Here is a 21,740-nt window from a genome sequence, read left to right as displayed (position 1 = left end):
CAGACCTATGTGAAGAAAGTTTATGCAGACTCAGAGCAGGAAGTGGTCCTGGATTATATATCACAGGTTTCACAAAGGAGGAAACTGAAGCACAGAGATTTTAAGTCACTCCACAACATCACCAAGTTAGTTCGTGACAGAGCTGCAATTAGAATCCTGATTTCCTGAGTCTTGGTCCAGTTTTAATTTAGAAGCTTTTCTTTTAAATTATTTCAACAATTCATTCATGAAAGAAAGTAACAGTCTATTTAGCTGAGGCCTTCATCTCTTTAACTGCATGTTTCTCTCTGCACAAGTACACAGTCTTAAAATATACCAGAAAGTAGACAGGCCTGAGGGATGATGGAACCTTTGTCTAAACACTTGGCTCGGATTGCTGTGGATATTTGTCACCAGTTTAAATTTCTAGCTCAAAGTCACCTTCTGACCCAGGGAAAAGGATACCACACTACAAACAGGCCCTTACAGCTTAACTTTGATTTTGAGACAGGCTTCCTGGTGAGAGATGAATAGGGAAAAAGTAATAATAATAGTGGATTCAGCCTTCTGCCAGGAAGCTACAATACATTTTTGCTTGTAGAGAGACAACAGTTCAGTTATATTAGAAACATCACATTTTGTTTTTCCATCTGTTCTGTTTATCCTCAAGTCAAAGCCTCTATTCTAATTTTTTCCTATTTATTTTCCTAGTTGGAGGTTTGGGGAGGTGTCTAAATAGTTATATAACAGGGTATTTTACTTTCCTTATTGAAGGTTTTAAAAAAAAACCAGCAACTTTACTTTCTTTCATTTTTGTGAACAGTTGTATATTCCTTAAGATTATCATTTACTTAAAGCACTTATTTTGCATTCAGCTAACTATTCAGCTAACTTTACTATGTAAAGGCATGCTAAAATAATAACACTACCTTTATATAGGCCTTTGTAGGTAACACAAAATTTCCACATATATAAATTATCTATTTTGAACCTGTGAGATCATCAAATAAAAACTATTATCCTCTTTTATAAATAGAAAATTAAGGCTCCAACACCACATTTATAAAAAATTTACAAGGAGTCAGAGCTTTATTTCAGTCATCTGACTCAAGGTCAGTGCTCTCTGGCCCCTGTTGCCATGTTAAGTTAGTAGAAGTTGAGTGAGCTCACACAAGTCCTCACTCTTCAGGGACCACCCGGGTGGAGGTGCATGCCATTCCTCACAAAAGCATTGCCTGAGGTTCAAATTAAGTCCATCATGACTCTAATAAAATATTAAGAAAGTAAACAAATATTTTACATATTGAACACAATTTCACTTTTCTTAAACAACTCTACCTGAAACAAATGTGCATACAATTTCCAAAATCATTATATCAGGGAAAAAGGGAAAAAATATAATGAGTATATGTACTGCCAAGTTTGTGAAATGCATCCTAATACCAAAGTATAACTTCCAGGGTTTTAGCTATTTTGCTTCTGCCTGACTTGCTTTGTGAATAATCAGGAGATCAACACAGACCTGGTCCAAGGGAAAAACAAAAGATAAAAACTTGTTATTGCCATTTCAAACTCCCATTTCTACCTCTCCCCCCACCCTTCTGTTTTGGCCCATGTACCTAGGACTTACTGGTCCCCATACTTTCTCCTGTTAAGCCTAGTAACTGGGAATGATCTGAGGAAAATTATCTCTGTTATAGAGAAAATAATCTGCAATGGCTCAATCAGGGAATCCATCCTAAAAGCACTAATAATATTCACATTCTTTAGTGCTTATAAAGTGTCAAGAATTTCAATTTAATTCTTCAACATGCAGATGAGAAAACTGAATCTCAAGATCAGTAACTTGCTCAAGGCCACAAGGTTACAGATGGCAGAGACACAGGATCCCAATGCGACACCCCAACGGCCCATGCTCTAGTAACAGCCTGTTGAAAGTAAATGGAAAAGAAGTGCTAAATGTGGAAACTGTCAACTGTTCAAGGCTCTAAGTGTAGAAAAACTGAAATAGTTGGGAACTGAAAAGAATTTCCCAGAATCAGAAAAATCTCACTGTGAGACAAAGTCCTGTTCCCACAGACTATAGGCCTACTTATGCAATGAACTCAAAAGAATAAAGATATAGTATTGTGGTAGGATTTATTTATCTACCTATTTATTTATTTACTTATTTTAAAATGGCTATGGTTTAGGAATATAGGTTTTTAAAAAATCAGAGGAATAGAAGAACAAAAATTAAGAGATACCACAAACTTCCCTTACCTCTTTGAAATTCTCTAAATAAATTTTAGAAATCATGAGATAGGTATGCTCATGGAGCCCCGGGTTAGCTTGGAGCCTTACATTTTAGTGTATTTCAGCGAGCAACTGTTCATTTGAATCCTTGCAAGGCCACAGAAAATCCATCTTTCCATGCATGTGTGCCTTCCATACGATGCACAGTCACAGAGTTCTATCTCAAAGACTCAAAAGTCCTCTTCAAAAACACTGGGAATCTGGTAGGAAAATTTCCATTTTGATTACAGTTGGGCAACTTTCAGTTGCTATTAGAATGGATTTGAAGTGATTCTAATGTTTTGATTGTCTAATCTTCTGTGGATAAGGGCAGAATGCCCATAACAGCTGTGTTTCACCTGCCCATGTCAGCGGGACCTAATGGCCAGGGAATATTGAAGAAAAGATCATAGCAGGCAAATCACCATATAATGAGCTCACATTACAAGAGAGTAAAATTATTAAAGCTGTGAAATAGAATAATAACTACAGGGGGCATGTGTTTTATATTAGTTCCCTATGGAATAGGAAATAAGAGGACACCAAACAGGTAAGTATTGACAGTAGGTCAGGGTAGAAGGAAAAGTCTGTAATTTAAAGAAGAATTTGAGAGCGTGACATCCAGATGGACCTAGAGGGTGAGGTCCTGATTCTCAGCAGAATCCCAAAGTTCTCTCCTTGAAAGAGTAAAGAGGTGGAAAGTATATTTCCCTAAAAAATAAAATAAAATAAAATAATTTATCTAAAAATTTTTTTCCTAGTCCTGGCTAGTGTAGCTCAATGAATTGAGTGCCAGCCTAAGAACCAAAGTGTTGCAGGTTCAATTCCCAGTCAGGGCACAAGCCTGGGTTTCAGGCCAGGTTCCCAGTACAGGGTACATGAGAGGCAACTGCACATTGATGTTTCTCTCCCTCCCTTACTCCCTCCCTTCCCCTCTCCCTAAAAATAAATAAATAAATTACTTAATTATTTTTCCCCCCTAGAACCGGACCTGCTCATCTTCCTAGGGCTTTAGCAACACCGCATCCATGGGACAGATATGGAAGGGATACAAGGTAACTCAGATGAGAATGCCTCTGGCAAGTTTACGAAACATATTTATATGCTGAATATACCAAAATATCATAAAAATACTAATCTAATTATAATTTGAAAATACTAATTTAGTTTTACTACATCATCCTTCATGTACCCAAACAAACACTGCCAATGAAATGTTGGATGTATTCACTGATTTATTCCTATGGAACTTTTAATTTTGTTTAAATTTTGTCTCATTCTCTATATAAAGTAATTACTCCACTTTTTTTTAATTAAACAAATCGATTCTATGTATACTGAAATCTTCCCCTGCTAATGAGAACTCCATCGGTTCAGAAATTTTTTAGTTATTTTTCAGCAAAATTCAAATCAGTTTTACTCTGTTTAAGGGAGAAAAATAAAAGCACAAACACATGCCTAATCTAACCAGTAGAGATGAAGATTAAGAGGTAATAGAGGAAAGCTGGGAAAAGAAGTTAGATTTTTTTTTTATGAACACTCAGAAAAGACATAACACTTACAGCACTTCAAGGCTTGAACACGAGCTCCCTAACAGAATGTTCAGTCGGTTGTTCCTTCTTCACTGGCCCCAAGTGTCTTTTTTTTTTTTCAGTACAAACTCATGTAAAAGAAAATTCTTGTACCAGAATCACTCATTTGCCTTGGAATGGCCAAGAGCCCTTCTGCCCTCTCAAAAGAAAGTTTAAGCCTTCTGCGTAAAACTTCAGAGGTTTTGTGTTTGTAGCCAAAGACCAGAAAACTAGAGATATTTTTTTGTAGTTTGTCTTCCAATTGCAACCCATTAAACTCACTATTCACCAGTTCATCCTACCAGAAATTCTAGCTAAAATTTTAGCAGTAACACAAGAAATATGATGTTCCAAATTAAACTGTAACTTAATCATTCATCAATATAAAGCTCTGGAAGAGATTAATAAGCAAAGGCTTAAAAATACGTTCAAACTAGCATAAGTGAATCTGATAAGTTCTTCTACTTCAGGAGCCAATAATAATCATGTAACTTATTTAAGATCAATAAAATATTAATCTTCATAACTAAATTGTATTTGCTATTGGAACCATCCATATTTTGAAATTTTCAAAATGAAAATATTTAAAGCCACAGAACAACCATACTGAATAATAAAGATTTAATTAAAGGAATTCATTGCTACAAATTATCTGTTAAAATTTTATGTGCATACCTACTTCTAAGTCAAACCCACCAATTTGTGAAAGTTTGAGAAACTGAGAAAAAAGAAAAATTCAGTAAAGTAGTAAAGTCTGAGTATGAATAATGTGCCTACATCCTTCATCAGTTTCTGCTCTCTGAAGTCAGTTTCACAAATCTCTCTTGGAGGTGAAGAGAGTACAGAAACCAGCAGCCTTTGGAAAATGAAGACACTTGCTGCAAAGTCTGGGAAAAGACAGTCACCCTTATTACTGTATCCAAATAATCCTGAGAGCTGCCTTGTGAAACCCTGTACAGTGAAGCAATTCCTCTGATTCCAAATGCAACCCACAGCAATGCAGTGTGGAAATAAGTTTCCATTTTTTTTATCAGAGACATTTATGACTATCATATTTTCAGAGAAAACTTTGAGACAGACAGAACTGGTAGACAGGCATGAGGTAGCACTGGGGCAAGGAATGGATCATGCTTGGCTTGCTCACACACTGGGAACAATCACAGAGAACAAAGTGTGTGGGGGGGGCATATGAAACAGGAGAGGGGGAGTGATATTTCCAATCACATGGCTATTAGAAAGTCTCCAATGGAAAGAGATTTTTATTTCTTCTGTTTTTTGTTTATTTGTTTGTTTTCAGGAATAAACCTACACAAGGAGACAATACAATAAAACTCTTCTATTCAAATAATAAACTTTTTAAATAGGCTTAAAAATATAGCTCATTTTATATTCAATAAAAATATTGATGTATTGTCAAAATGACTATAATCAAATAGATAAAATCTCCATTTTAAGTTTTACACTAGACTTTAATCTCTTTGAGAGAACAAGTTGTTTATTTTTTTGACATCTAACACTTTTGTTCTCATAATCACCTAATAAACACTTATTTTAATTGTTATATTACTAAATAGTAATGGAGTATTAAGCTCAACTATAGATTGATGAGCACCTACTATTGATCAGTAGCCATACTACTACATAGGTAATTTACAGACATGATAGTCTTCATATAATTATTTGAAGTAAATATTATTATTCCAATTTTATAAATGAAAAAACTAAGACATAGAGAAATCAAGAAAATTGCCCAAGAGTATGCAAACATAATTTGAAAAACCTAAATTTGAAATCAGTTCACTCATACCTGAATGAATAAATGGTGAAAAGTTAATTTTTAGATTTTTAGGAATAATATTCATTTGGCATATATGCATAGAATAATTATTATGTACCAAATAAAAAAATAATAAATTCATGACATGAAAAAACAGGAAGGAGTTAAAAATGGAAAAGTGTGTGTGTGTGTGTGTGTGTGTGTGTGTGTGTGTAGTGAGAGGTGGGAACTATAAGCAATTCCTTACTTTGAGGAAGAGAATGACAGCTGATATGGCTAAAATTCTAGAAATGAACCAGATCACGGAAGGTCTTGTATACTATACTTAGGAACTTCAACATTATTTTTTCTTCAAGTTGTGGGAGTCAATGAAGATTTTAAGAAAGGTAATGGCATGATTAGATTTTAGTTCTATATCACAGTGGCAAAAAGGGGATGTATAAACCTGCAGGTGGGAAATGGTCACATGGGAGGCAAAAAGACAGATGTAGATGCTATTGCAGTAATATGGTAATAATGACGAGGGCCAGAACCTAGGAATTTATAGTAGAGAGGGGGAGGAGGTATATTTGAAAATATTTAGCAGGTAAAATGGCAGAATTTTGTGACTGATGAGAATTTTTGAACGACCAGGTAGAATGATATTACCATTAGCTGATATAAGGACTACATAAGAAAGATGATCCTATCTTGGAAGGAAGATAATGAGTTGAGTTTTGGATACACTGAACTTAAAGTGGTTTTGGCACATTCATTGGGAAGTTGGGTATTCTGAAGTTCATGTGGAAGGTCAGGGTTGGAGAAAAAGATTTGAGAATTATCACCATTTATCTGTTAGGCAAAACCCTGGCAGTAAGATTTCTAGATGATCTAGGAAGAGAACATACAGAGAGGACCAGTGACCTAAATCCTATAAGAAAAAGTTCTAAGGGATTCAGGAGGATAAAGAGCCACAAAGCTGAGAGAAAGGTCAGGTAGGGAGAGGGAGAAACTTCAAAGAGTAGCTTCTTTCAGGAAAGCTGGACTGGTAAGTGATATCAAATAAAGAAGAAAGGCCTAATAAGAGGTGAAAGGGGACTACTGGAACACCACACATTTCAGTCCTCATTGTATTAGACCAATTTAGATAGAATGGAGGGGAACAAAAGTCAGAGTTCGGGAGGATGAGTAAGGGCAGGGAGGCAGAGAGAAAACTACACTACTCCTTTAAAAACAAAAAGCAGCAGGCTAAAGATAAAGAGAGGGTGGGAGTTAGGCCCTGGGAGAGAGCTGAGCTTGTTTATGGGCTGAGGAGGAAGAGTCTACAGAAAGAAAATGATTGAAGTTATGGAGAAGAGAGTATGATTGATGGGGTAAGTTCTCTAAGGAGAATGAACAAAATACAGAAGAACAAATCCATAAGGTTTTTCAAAACAAATTCAAAGATTTGCTGGAAGTGAAAAATAGACCACAAAGGTTTGTGATAACTGAAATCAGATTGTAACATCACTTTCTGTATCTCATTTAAGTTCTCTAAAATTACCTTCAGGTAAAACTCCCAAATGACTCTCCTAAGAGTCTCATCAAATTAACAGGATTGTGTATAATTGGCCTAATTTTATATGCAGACCCAAAGTCGCAATAAGGTTACAGGATTCTGCAGGATGGAAAACTGCTAAATACCAGGGGAGAACCAGAACCCGTGTGTTCTTCCGCTGATGGCTGGACTAAGGCTCACTTCACTCATTAAAGTTTAGAGACTACAACAAGCCTATGATGCTTATGTTGCAAGCAATATTTCCACCATATAGTCTGTTGTAATCTTAAAATGAATTTATAGCCCTGGCTGGTGTTGCTCAGTGGATTGAATGCTGGCCTGTGAACTAAAGGGTTGACAGTTCGATTCTCAGTCAGAGCACATGTCTGGGTTGCTGGCTAGGTCCCCAGTAGGGGGCACTTAAGAGGCAACTGCACATTGATGTTTCTCTCCCTCTCTTTAAAAAAAAAACAACTGAATTTATAATTCTGATTAAACAAATATCCAAAAAAGAAAAGAAAGAAAAGAGAAACTGTGACTATCTTTTCTCCTTCCTACAACTAAAGTTTAAAAGAAGCATATAAACATTTTTGAATTTGAACATTAGATCAGAAAACTGTAGGGGCAAATTCCCACTAATATACTGATATCAAATATTAATGTTATTAACATTACTGCCTTTTCTGTAGAAGACAACATGTGATTAAAGAAAATCTTGTGCTATTATAATTTCCCTAATACATTATTCCTTAGAAAATATATTCAGAAAAAGATGGAACCATCTTGATTTCTTTCAAAGGGTTCATTTTTAAACTGATTAATAAAATAAAATAAAAACACTAAAACCACTAATATGGTCACAACTTTAAGCCAAAATTTTCCATAAGATTAACTACTCCCCATGCGAATGCCAGGAGTAGATATTCTTTTAAATACTGACTATAACAGCTCAACAGTCTTACATGAAATCTACATGGAAAGAAAATTAAAGGAAAACTGAATTGTCAATATCTTCCTAACAATTCCATTGTCTTATATAATCTTGTGCAACTTAATTCAAATTTATGCACTAGATTTAATTAATAATAAACAATTTTACTCTCCCCCCCTACCATTACTATATCTCTCATTTGTAAATCAAAACTTTCTAAGGTTGTGATCTAAAGGCAAAAATGAGTAGGTCAAAAAGTGACTGATCCATTTTTAAATACTTTATGAATGTTATATTAGGCCAAGTGATGAATTATCCTTCAAGTAGGAGCAAACTGTTAGATTAAAAAAATTCATTCTGTGGCCATGGATTAACATGACTCCAATCTTCTAAGTCCCAGATCCTCAAAACAAACCTTTCTCTTTCTGTTTTTACCTCACATCCCGAGTTATGTGCACTTCTAGAATAATCAACACAGTGAATGTCAGGCCTGTAGTGATAGTGCTAACAATGTGAAGAGCAGGAAGAAAAAGCAAGAGTGAAAATGAAAACTATATATTTTCCTGGAGTAAGTTTGAATAACTTGTGTCCTTGAATAACTTGAAGCATAGAATGATTCACCCACCCTGCAAAGAGGAGGGTTTGGGCCTTGAGTTATTTTTCCAAAAAAGGATGGTGAATTTGCGATGGTTTACAGGCAAACTTTAATTAGGTACCCTTATGAGTGAAAGGGATAATTAGAATAGCAATTTAATACCAAAGTCACAGTGTGTGGCCTTGGAACAAGAAGCCAACTGGTCCACATCAAGATCAAAAGCATGGTGGTTCACCAACATAAATCAGTATCACCTAGAAAGCTTTTCAATTCCCATCCATATCTATTGAATCAGTGTATTTGGAAGGGAGGGAGTCTACACTCTATATTATTAACAAGCTCTTTAAGTGGGCCTTCATGAAGCCTGCTCAATACTTATTTGTGGATTGTTTACCAACTAACCTAATTATCAAAATACACATTGTGTTTGTCAACAAACATAAAGCATTCACTTTATCTATCATCTACCAATCCATCTCTCTCTCATAGAGTTACTCTTCAAAATAAAGACTCACTTTAGTTGGTATTAAAGTTTTAAGTACTTCTAAATTCATCTGAATAGAATGAGGAAACAAAGAATTGCTACCTAATATTTAAGTGCCATTCAGTATTCTTGACTTTGTAGTCTAATCAAAAGTGAGCAATGGCCAGGGTAGATCTGGTCACTCAATTATATTCTGTCCATTGAAACTAGAAGATCTATCTATTCCACTGAAAGGAGCTAACACTGATGTTCAGTGAGGTCAGGACTGTAACTGACTCCTAATAGCTATTCTCCCTTCTATATCCTTTATAACATACATGACTCTATTTAGTAAAGCGCATTACTCAACTAAAAGACTACATTTCCTAGTTGCCCTTGTAGCTTTGTGCAACTATATGACTAAATTCTGGCCAATTATAAGTAAGCTGAATTGGTATGAAGCTTTAATAATCTCCATTAAAGATGAGAGAATCGCAGCTTTTGTCTTGCATTCTCTATGCAAATGCCTGGAAAGTAAATGTAAAGGCTGGAGCTCCAGCAGCCATCTAGGACCATAACATCAGGATTTTACTCTAGGAATATGAGAGTATAGAGCTTTAAGAGACTGAACCCCATGATGACTTTATAGAACCAATATACCAGCCTTTTACTACCTAAGAGCTTCTTTTATATATTTTTTAAAAAATACCTTTTTCATTGTTTAAACTACTCTATTCTGCTATATGCAGCTGAACCTAGATTAAAATATCCACTATAAAAATTTTGTATGTACTATATGATCCAAAGTATCTGTTTCAATAGTAGTGAGTTTAATACCATTTATGAGTGAATATATGAACTATGTATTCATATTCTGTCCTTCCTTTAAAAGTGATCCCATCCAATTATGGTTGATTGTCAAGCATCCGCTCCTTTATATTTGTATTTTAACTATGAAATAAATGACAGTTGTACTCGTACATAATAAAATGCACACAACCATGATAGAGACAGGATTGTGAGTCTTTCATGTCTTAGTAATCAGAAGTCAGCTTGGGCCAAGGATATCAGTGTAGGGTTGCAACAAGAGGGTTGCAAATTTATTGTCCATGATCCAGACTTGGCACTCAGATATGTATTTGGCTTATGCAATGCTTTCTAAAAATGTTAGTTTCAAATGCCTTAAAGTGGGCACGCATCCTCAGTTCTCTACAGGTCCATCCTCTGGTGTTGATGTACAAACACGTGCTTGCTCTACTTGTTTGATACCTGTCTGGCTTCTGGAAAGCACTGGTGTTTATTGTCTCTGGAAATAAAATCTTCCCTTCTCTCCACTGCTCCTCTGTTGTTCATATTAATGATTGATAACAAAGATTATTTTCTAAGATTAAGTATATCCACTTTTGAGAACAAGAATGTACTCATATATAGCTCATTAGGTGTTAGACCTTTATTTAGGAATATAAAAGTTACTATATATACACTAGTATTTTTTTCCTACAGAAACACAAATGGGGAACCTTTCAAAACACCTCCCACCACAAACACAAATACACAGAAACTCATGAAAAGCTCATTTTGTCACCTTAATTCTGATTTCTGTTACTTAATAGTTTCTACTAAACTTAACCCAAGTCTCAAATTTTTCCTTTCAGTTATTACAAATTTAAAAAATTGATTCAGTTCCTAAAATGTAGTGAGAAATAGTAAAGATTATGGCCTCAAAAGCCTAAAACTTTATTTACTTCTTTTACTCTCATCACCCATAAGTATTTCTATCAAGCATGCTCATGTTTTATATTTTAGTAAATAACCACAGTCAATTAAAGGAAAAATATACCTTAAAGTCTTAAAAAGAAAAAGGTTTGTAAATATGTACTTACATGTGACAACAGGCCTCTACATTTCCAAGGGGACATATTTGTACATAAAGTCAATATCACATTATGACTTAGTTACAGTTAAAACAGAAAAATATACTTGTTTGCACGTATGCCTTAGATAATTTAATTTAAAGAATCTACCTAAGTTTGTTCCTCCTCAAACCTAAAATCACATGGAGTTTCAGAATTCTGACACTGTTATGAAGCTTATGACAGGCCTGAACAGGGAAAATAAATGATTGACAAGTACCCATGCACAATAACTTAAACCAAAATATGGATGATAAGTACAAGTTTTATAACTCTGGATTCTGACATTTATTTCTACATGACCTTTAATTAAGGCCATTACTACTTTCTTTTGCATTGACATCACATGTGTCCTCTTAGGTTGAGTAATAAAACAGAGGAATTTATTTTTGCAATATGTATGCAAGCAATTACTCTTTTTCTGTAAAATCTGATATGTGGAATTCCAGTATCTGTGCTGTTTGGTTATATTAATGGGAGAGGAATTGATGTGGAGTTGGGGACATTTTTTTACCAAGGACCACATTCCCAACACTTATGTAAATTAATATTGAGAAAAACTAAACTCTGCTCATTTTTCTGAAACACCTACAGAATAATTACTCTTTAGGAAAATCTTTTAACATGTGACCTATTCCACATATCTTTTAAAACAGTCCTTTAGTTTATTCACATGTTCGAGTATTTCCATACTTTATAAAAGTTTTTATTTGAAAATATATTAACAAGGAAAGTTATATTAAGTTTTAACTTAAAGTTGTTGGTTGCTCAGTGGGGGCGAGGAGTCAACTGTTCCTTTTATAATCAGAATTTCTATTTCTATTGTAATATTCTGTATTTTCTTATCACCTTTTCTGTCTTCTACTTACTGTTCAATTATCTTCCTTACCCTTCCAAATAATACATTGTTCACACCATTACAAAGAAACTCAATAGTTTTTAACTTTTATGAATTGCCTGATTTTTAAAACATAAAAAGTAACAGAAATTCCAAGATTTTAGAAAGTGCACCCTCTATGGGACTCCACACAGATTGTTGGGTATTCACCCAGACTTTTATTTTTACTCTTTAAACTGTTTTTTAGAACTTCTGTTCTCTAGATTAATTTTATAAACATCATTAAAGCAAAAATACACAGAAGCAGGTATTTATATATACATACACATGTACATATGTGTATATGCATGCATATATATATGTAATTATATATGAAAGACAGTAACAGAAAAGTTTAATAAATGTGTTAAATTTTAAAAGCTCAAGCTTGATGTTAAATAGTTATGAAAATCGATATGCCCTATTATAAAAGAGTACATATCTGTTTTTGAAATTTCAGCCCTGGAGAGTAAGGATTTAATAATCAGTAGAACCAATTTAAATATTTTCTTGATTCTATATCAGCAATGCATTTTTGCTTAACCATACCATAAAACCCAACCCTAATACATGCAAATTGCAACGGAAAAAAAAATTGTTAACCAGACAAGATTTGTCCTAAATAAAAAGAAAAAGAAAACTTATATCTAAAGAATAATGTTCATACAAATACTCAATGATAAATAAATTATAGAAGGCATGCTGATTTCCTGCCTTCTGCGATCCAACAGGGAACCAGGACTGTCCTGATAATAAAGTCAGTAGGGTGGGAAAATACCACTGCTTAAGAAATCTGGCTTCTATCAGCCTCTGTCATGGAGAAAGAAAGGAGACTGTCTCTACGTAAGCAAAAGCGAGTTTAAGATCACACATGAAAATGGGAAAGAAGTGAAAACCTGTAAAGAGAAAAGAACAAGTAGCCAAAGACAAAGAAAAATCGGTTATCAGAGTGGCTGCAGAGATTTTTCTGAACAAAGAATTTTATGAAGCAGCTGAAGTTCCTTACAGAAAAGACTCCACCCTACCCAGCCTCTGCTGCCACTTTTCCTTGCTCTGAAAACTCCAGCCCACAGAACAGAGCTCCTCTAACTGAAAGTGCCTTTAGTGCTCCGTTTTAAGCATTCTTCTTTTCTTTTAAACTTTCCACTCTCCATATTCAAGCAAAAGGACTTATCCCAGGTTTTCCCAGAAATATTCAGTAATGTACTCTTCCCATCGGCAGATGTAGAAGCTACAGGCTTACAAACATCCCCATTGTCTTCTAAGCCGTTTCCAGGTGCTGTCAGCCCCCTTCTCAACTTCAAACCAGAACCTCCTCTTCACACTCTTCCTGAGGCTTAACATTCCACTTATTTCCCAAACCTTGCAATAAACAGCACAAGCAAAGCAAAAGCAAACTCACCATCATCGTCTTCTTCCTGGGCTTTTATTGAGACAAATTGCACTAATAAAACAGTAAGAATGAGGAGAGGTCTTGCTTCCACCCAGTTTGCCATCATGTCTAAATATTAGACATGTGGGTCCTCCTGGGAGTGAAAAGTAGATTCTAAGGTTATTGTAGCACCATGAAGTCAACTGTGGGCTCTTCTTTCAGCACCAGCCCCAGGGCAGCCTCTGCAAACCCCCTTTTTCAGCACCAGCTCCAGCACAGACTGCGAAAAGTTTTTTCAAGCGATGCAGCTTTAAATAGGAAGAATGCTGCCTCCACTTCTTTTCCTGCCCCTTTTCAGCTTGTTCAGGCTCATAACCATCCAGTGTCTGCCAAGCAACGGTCTGATTGATGGTAAACAACCAAATCAGAACACTCGCCTCTGTGCCTTAAACTTTTCTTATTTCATTTATGTTTTAAACATAAATGGGGCTTAATCACAGAAACAAATGTTTATTTCTCCTTTTTTTAAAGAAAGCCTGTTAGAAGGAAAGAGTCTTTATTCTCCCCTCCCTAACCCTTCCCCCAGACACACACCCCTTAACTTTTTCCCTATAAGCTAAGAGAGACATTAGGGAGGAAATACAGCCTAGTTTTTGGCATTTAGAAAATTCAGGACACTTGTCCACCTTAAACTTTACAAGGATCAAATTTTAACCCTTTGTTTTGATTAAAGATGAAGTATGCGTGTCCCCTTGCCAGATTCTGTTTCTTTTCCCAGCATCTGGAAAGGGAGTAATAAAACAGTGCCCAGATAAAGCCCAGGTGAAGAAACTGCTTTAGACAAATAAATTTGTAATGCACCATACTTTGAATTAAGATCCTCTCCTTATCTCTCCATCTCTCTGGTTTAGGGAGACACATCTGCAGATCCCAGAAAATGTTGTTACATAGAAAAAGTCCATTATGCTAATGTAAAGAACTGGGAAGTACACTGCCTTTGGATGCAAAGAGCCTCACTTCAAACATCAGCTCCGCCACTCTCCAATTCTGTAAGCACAAAGTCCTTTATCTCTGTGCAATCCAATTTTCTCATCTGACTAAAGAACTTTGCCCTGACTAGTGTACAGGGTTTAGTGACACTAAAGTGAGTAATATATTATTAACTAAATTCTAAATTGCTACATAAAAGTAGGTGGTGGTATTATTATCCCAAACCAGCTTTTCAGCGAATTCGGTACTCCCAGTTGCACATGCCATTTAAGAGCAATAGCCATGAACTTCTCTGCCACATTCATGCTTGCCAAGATCTTAATAACCTCAGATATAATCTAATACATTTGCTACCTTGAGTCCACCTGCAGTTGGAACGGCTATTCTGTATAATATAGGTGAGTCAACTGTTTCTAGTCACTCAGCAGCAACCAGGTACCTGCACTGTGCTAAGCCATGAGAGGGAGAAGATGACACAGAAGAAGGTAAAGTCATGGCCATTGCCTTCAAGGAACATATGTAGATGCTAAGAAAATAAACATGCATATAAATATTGTAAGGTACATTAAGTACAGTAGAAATTCAGAGGAAGGAGGAAAATATAGGGTGAGATTAGGTAAGTAATGCATTCTTATCACTTTTATTTTCTTTATTTCTTGGAGAAATCCAAGAAAGTTTTTTGGAACTACAGTCTCTGGAGAAGTATTCCATAGGAGGTCAACTTTCCAAGCAAGCAGCCCTAACCCAGGGCATCTTATTTTAACTGGTCACTGAGATGTCTCTCATTTCAATTCTGTCACCACCATACTATCCCGAGAGGTGGCCTGGTCTCACTTAAATGAATGGGCTGAATAAGGATCAAATATCAACTTTTACTAAATTTTTTCTTGATCTCTGAGAGAGACCAGGACTTGAAAAACACCTTGCTTAATATTCAAAAAGAATATCAGGAAAATAAATGCAGGGAAAATAATTTAACTATTTTTGGGGAAGAGCCAGACACAAGCACCCCAATACAAAAGGGATGGCAAAATTGTCAGACGCCTTCTGTGGAATCTCAACTAGAGTGAAGAGACATTGGTCATTTACAGGGAATCTACAACTCTCAACTTTCAGAAAATACTCTAGATGCTGAAGATACGATAAGATCACTTGCAGTAGAATCAGTGTGCACCAATGCTCAGCACTTGCTTAGACTATCATCTTAGTATCTGTTATTAAAACAATTATCAGCTTATCAATACAGTTATTTTAAACTGAACTGTAAACATAGCTTTTAAAAGAAAGATTAAAAACACAAGGCAAACTCTCACCATGTCATCCAGTTTCAGCATCCTCTTCCCAGTTACCAAAACCACATGGTATGACAGGGACAGAGCAAACGTTTGCAGGAGAGCTGAGATAAATTAGCCTTCTCTCATGTCCTTGTGAGCTTTGTGACATGAGCTTTTCCACTGTTTAGCTTTGGGATCCCTACATTCAATTTTGAAAATAGTAAAGCATATGCAGGTGTTAACCAGGTGTGTCTGTTTAATAGATGTGGCTGAATTCAGGATAGAGAACTTCACCATTTCTTAGTCATTGAAAAACTGATTCTAGGCCTTGGGCCTTAGTGCAGAGCTCAGAAACCTGTTGCAATTCCAACGAAGCCTACCACTAGTGTACATAATATAATAATATGTGCCTGGTTGGTGCATTTTTACCAGTTCAATTATTCACAGCAATCCTAAAAATTATTTATTATTTTTCTCAACACATACGTAAGGAATTTTAGTTCAAAGAATTTCACTTCTCAAGTTGCTCAGCTAATTAGTGGTACATTGAAGACTCTATTTCAGGGATGTCTAACTCCACCGTGAGAGGTCCCTTGCTTCCTGACTCTTAGATTTACCTGACACCAATACTTCCAGTTCAGAAGAAAAGGCACCTCTGTGCCCTTCTGGATTGATCCCTCTCCCTGTACATTTTTTTAAGTTTTTTGAAGTATTATTTTTGTTACATACACTTCACAAACAGAAACCTTCTAACACCACACACAATTCCATAATCAAATGTTTCAATTTTATCAATAGTTTTAACTATTTACACTGTCTTTCCTCCACGAAAGTGCAATCCAAGACATCTTGACAAAAAATCTTTACTGACAAGAATGTTTTAGCTTGTTTTAAAGATGCCCATCCATTACATTTTCTTTAATGTATCTGGAATAATAAAAAAGTCAACAAGACATGAAGATGAACTGAGTTAGGCAGCATGTGGTCACAGAAACCAACACCCCTGTGGACTGTTTATCACTCCCCTTCTTTATCACATCTCCTTCAGGACATAACTCTCTCAGTCTCCTCCTCTCTTTCCTCAAAACAGAAACAAACAAACAAAAAGTTTCCCTTAACTTCACATCTTCCATAATCTTTCTTTTCCTTTCACTCCTCCACCTCCCAGTTATACTTCACCCCATGTATCAGGACATCACCACCAGTAACACAAGAGATATCAATATCTCTTTGCTGATAAACCCAAAGATCTTTCTTCTTTCCTCTCCATAGAGTTTGATACTTTACTGCCATCCTACTGAAACTCTTGCCTCTCATGGCTACCTGGTCTTAAACAGTCCTCTTATGCCCCCCACTTTTCTGCTCAAACTGCTGTTGGTAATTCCTCTCAGAAAGTTATTGTGCTTTGCAATGTTGTATTATCAGCTTTTGTCCCTCCTTGTCTATTGTCTTGGGCAAAATTAACTAACAGATCCCTTGACTTTTTTTTCTGTTTACATGCTAATGACTTCCTGTCAAGGCCCCCTGAGTTATAGACCTGTATTTCTAAGTGCCTGCATTGAATATCTCCCTAAAGACAAGTCCCTGAAACTCAGAGTCCAGAATGAAACCATTACCTTCCATTTTTCTTTATACCAACTGCATAACACTACCACCATTATTCTAGTCCCAAAATCAGAAACCAGCAACACTCTTCCTTCTCCCTCAACCTACATCAAATTGGTCACACAGTCCTGTTGATTTTGCTATGCATTTTTCACTCAATTACTTGCCCTTTCTTAAAAAAACTAAATTAACTCCCAAGTACTCAGAAGATAGAGTAACATGATATTTTAAAAATTATATTCATAATAATGAAGAGGAGTAGAAGAGTATTCCTACTTCTTAATTCCCATCTCCTGCTTTCCTCTTTGGCTGCAGCCATAGACACATAGATTGTCCCAGGCACATAAGCACTTTCACACCTCAGAATTTTGCTCAGGGTCTGACCACCTCCTTTGTCTTACTCATTCCCTCATTCAGTAAATATTTGTTGATTATCTAATATTTGCCAAGTTCTACTCAAGACACTAAGAATACAGCTGTGAACAACACAGAGAAGATGCCTGAGGCTATGGAGTTTACAGCCTTGAGTGGAAAAACAGCAGTAAGTGAGCAAACAAGGTAATTCCAGACAGCGATATGCCATGAAGGTAATAAATAGGGGTTGTTTAGGGTTGCTCAGGAATTGTTGGTAGGAGGGATGCTGCATCAGGATAGACCCATTTAAGGAGATAAGAGTGAATCTGAGTCCTAGAATTTAAAAAGATCTATCTCTTCCCATTCTCCCCTGAAATTCCCCTGAAATTCCCTCCCCTCTCCCCTCTGGTCACTGTCAGCCTGTTCTCTATTTCATTGTCTTTGGCTATATTTTGCTTGTTTGTTTGTTTTGTTATTTAGGTTTGTGTTAAAGGTGAGATCATAGGAACAAATATAAAGGACACATGGACAAAAATTAGAGGGGGTGGAAATGGGAGGGAGGTGGGGAGGAATGGTTTGTGGGCTGGGATGGGAGTAAAGGACAGACAACTGTATTTGAACAACTATTAAAATCAAATGTAAAAAAAAAAAAAAGATCTATCCCTGAAGCTCTGAAGCAAGAATAGGCATTCCAAGCAGAGGAAACATCAAGGATGAGTAGCTTGGAATGGTATATTAATTTTTTTATGGTTGCCATAAAAATTACCAAAAACTTAAAGGTTTAAAACAATACAAAAGTATTATTAACTTACAGTTCTGTAGGTTCAGTCTGGGTCTGCATTAGGTTAAAATAAAGATGTCTGCAAAGCTGCATTCCTTTTTTAGGAGTTCTAGGGAAGAATTCATTTCCTTGCCTTTTTGAGCTTCTGCAGGTCACCCACATTCTCACAGCCTCTTCCTTCATCTTCAAAGGCAGCAACAGAGAATCGCTCTGAAACTACTTTCGGAATAACATCTCTGTCTTTGACCACAGCTGGGAAGGGGTCTTTGCTCGTAAAGGCACATGTTACTGCACTGGGCCTACCTGGATAATCCAGGGTAATTTTCTCCATCTCAAGACCCTTCATCACATACACAAAGTCCTTTTTGATACGAAAGGTAACATATTCACAAGTTTGGGGGATTAGGACATGGGCATGTTTGAGGGGCCATTATTCCTTCTACCGAAGACAGGAATAAGCTTTGAGTGTGCAAGAGTAGAAAGAAAGCCATTATGGTTGCCCTGATATGATAAGGTTGGAGACAGGCCTGTCATTAAAGTCTTACAGGTCATAGGGTGGAGTTCAGATTTTTTCTAAATGCAATGAGAATCCAATGAAGAGGAAATTAAACTGGGGACTGACAGGCTCTAATGTACTGATTTTTCAAACAATCTGAATGGCTCATGAGAAATAAATTACAGCAAGGCAGTGATGGGAGTAAGGATATCAACTGGGAAACACCTTTAGTGCGAATGAGAAATGATGGTATCTTGGACTAGGGAAGTACAGTGAAAACAGAAAGAAGCAGAGAGATTCAGGATATGTTTCAAAAATAAAAATATGAATTATGAGAAGCTGGATAAAGAGAGAAATTGAGGACACTTCTTCCAGCTGAGTGGATGACTGAGTTGACAAGGTGTTGCCCCTCTGACAAACCAGCCTGCTCCTTCACAGAAGTGACTGCTATGCCCTGTACAGATTACTCCAACATCACACTATGTTTATTTTTTCTCTTGCTCTGTTTTGCTATATTCAGATTCAGATTTAAGGAAAAACATTAGGGGTGTTGAATGAATTTCAATGACTGATATTTCCCACCTGTTTGTAAAAGATGCAAATTTAAACAACAGTTAGAGGATTGAGCATAAACCTACATTGACAGTAATTCTGCATTGTAATCAAAGCAGGTTCATGTTTGTAGGCCAGACAGTGAATTGCATTAATGGCAGTCAGATTTTGGAAAACTATGAAACCTTCACACATTTTTAAGATGACTTGTAAAATATTTTAGAATTACTCTAAATGTTTAAATAGCTGTAAAAGTTATAAATTCCACTATACTATAAATATTTACATTTTCAAATAAGAGTCATATAAGAGCATTAAAATATATGTAATGGACTTTCAATACCAAAGTGATTTTATAACCAATAACATCTAAATAAAATTCATGCACAAACTCTTCATTAAAAATTGAAGATGTTATATTGCTTCTTTCTTTTCTTAAAACTGCATTTCCATTCAAATTCTTCTACAGAATTTAACATAATATATTTTTCTTTAAAAGTTTTTTATTGCTCATCCAAAAAGTCTACAACAAAAACATGTTATGAAATGGAAAATTTTTTCAATTTCCTCTGACCATATTGCTCTCAATATTAAAAGTTATTTTTGTCTGGACTGAGTTGTAACTATAATTATTAATAATGCATATTTGATTAAAACAACTTAAATATAATTTAAAGTATTTTAACATAAAAAGCAAACATTTAGGAATTGAATTTCTTAATAAAATGACTGAGATCGGATCTATAAAATACTTTGATTAAAAGAGGCTTCTCTGGCATCAGTAAAAAGGAATACTCCTGCCCTGGCCTGGTGGCTCAGTAAGTTGAAGCATCATCCCATAGACCAAAATGCTGCAGGTTCAATCCCCAGTCAGGGTTCATACAAGAAGCAACCAATCAATGTTTCTCTCTCTCTTTCTCACTCTCTCAATCCCTTTTTCCCTTCCTTCTTCCCTTCATTTCTCTCTAAAATCAATAAACATATCTTCAAATGAGGATTTAAAATAAAGAAATATTCCTTTCCTTAATGCACTAGAGGTTTTTCATTATATGTATGTATATACACACACACATTATATATGTATGTTATACATATATATTATATGTGTGTATATTTGTATGTACAACTGTGTGTTATACACATATATAACATGTGTGTTATACATATATATAACATGTGTGTGTTACACGCATATATAATGTGTGTATACATATTATACACACACACACACATAAATAAAAAATTTTCTTTCTTTGTAGTGTCTTTATCTGGCTTTGGAATTAGAATACTGCTGGCCTTATAAAATGAGCTTGGGAGTCTTCCCTCCACTTGAAGTTTTTGGAACAGTTTGAAAAGTAGAAGTGTCAGTTCTTCTTTGAATGTTTGATAAAATTCACCTGTAAAGCCATCCAGTCTAGGAATTTTTTTTGCTGAGAGGTTTTTTTTTAATTACTGCCTCATTTCATTAGTTGTAATTGATCAATACAGATTCTCTGTTTCTTCCTGATGCAGTTTTGGAGGATTGTATGTTTTACAAATTTATTTCTTCCGGATTGTCCAATTTGTTGGCATATAGTTGTTCATAATATTCTCTTACAATCTTTTGTATTTCTATGTTATCGGTTGTTACTTCTCTTTCATTTCTGATTTTATTTATTTGGGTCCTCTCTCTTTTTTTCTTGATGAATCTGGTTAAAGGTTTGTCAATCTTGTTGATATTTTCAAATAACCAGCTCTAGGTTTCATCAATCTTTTGTATTGTCTTTTTAGACTCTATTTCATTTATTTCTGCTCTGATCTTTATTAGTACATTCCTTCTCACTTCAGGCTTTATTTATTGTTCTTTTTCTAGTTCCTTTATGTGGAAAGTTAGATTGTTTGAGACTTTTCTTATTTCTTTTGTTAGAGGGGGATATTTATTTATTTAATCTTTATTGTATTTTTTCCATTACCATTTATTCCTGTTCTAACCCCCATCTCCCAGCAATCACCACACTGCTGTCTTATCTATGAGTCCTTTTTTCTTTTTGTTCAATCCCCCCATCCCCTAAGCTCTACCTTCCTATTAGCTGTTATCCTGCTCTCCATCTATGAGTCTGTTCCCATTTTCCTTGTTAGTTCAGCTTGGTCATTAGATTCCACATATGAGTGAAATCATATGGTATTTGTCTATCTCTGAATGGCTTATTTCACTTAGCATAATGTTCTGAGTTAGATCTGTAAGGCTAGGAATTTCCCTCTTAGGATTGCTTTCCCTGTGTCCCATAGATTTGGAGTTGTGTTCTCATTTTCATTTGTTTCAAGATATCTTTTGATTTCTTCTTTGATATCATTATTAACCTATCCATTGTTTAGTGACATGTAATTTAGCTTCCACATCTTTGTGTGCTTTTTAGTTGTTTTTTCTTGTAATTGATTTC

The 21,740-nt window shown here is 35.5% G+C and overlaps 1 protein-coding gene across 1 annotated transcript in view; it reads right to left on the bottom strand.

Moving 5' to 3' along the window:
• Nucleotides 1-13,605, bottom strand: part of COL5A2 (collagen type V alpha 2 chain) — a 138,446-nt gene extending 124,841 nt beyond the window's left edge. The window contains exon 1 of the mRNA XM_045850295.1: nt 13,299-13,605. Coding sequence (XP_045706251.1) covers nt 13,299-13,395 — 97 coding nt within the window. The 5' untranslated portion in view covers nt 13,396-13,605. The remainder of the gene's footprint in view (nt 1-13,298) is intronic.
• Nucleotides 13,606-21,740: the final 8,135 nt, after the last annotated feature.

Source organism: Phyllostomus hastatus, unplaced genomic scaffold (assembly GCF_019186645.2).
Source record: "Phyllostomus hastatus isolate PE091 unplaced genomic scaffold, TTU_PhHast_1.1 phas_contig_1, whole genome shotgun sequence".
NCBI lineage: Eukaryota > Metazoa > Chordata > Mammalia > Chiroptera > Phyllostomidae > Phyllostomus > Phyllostomus hastatus.
This window is presented reverse-complemented; position numbering and strand designations above follow the sequence as displayed.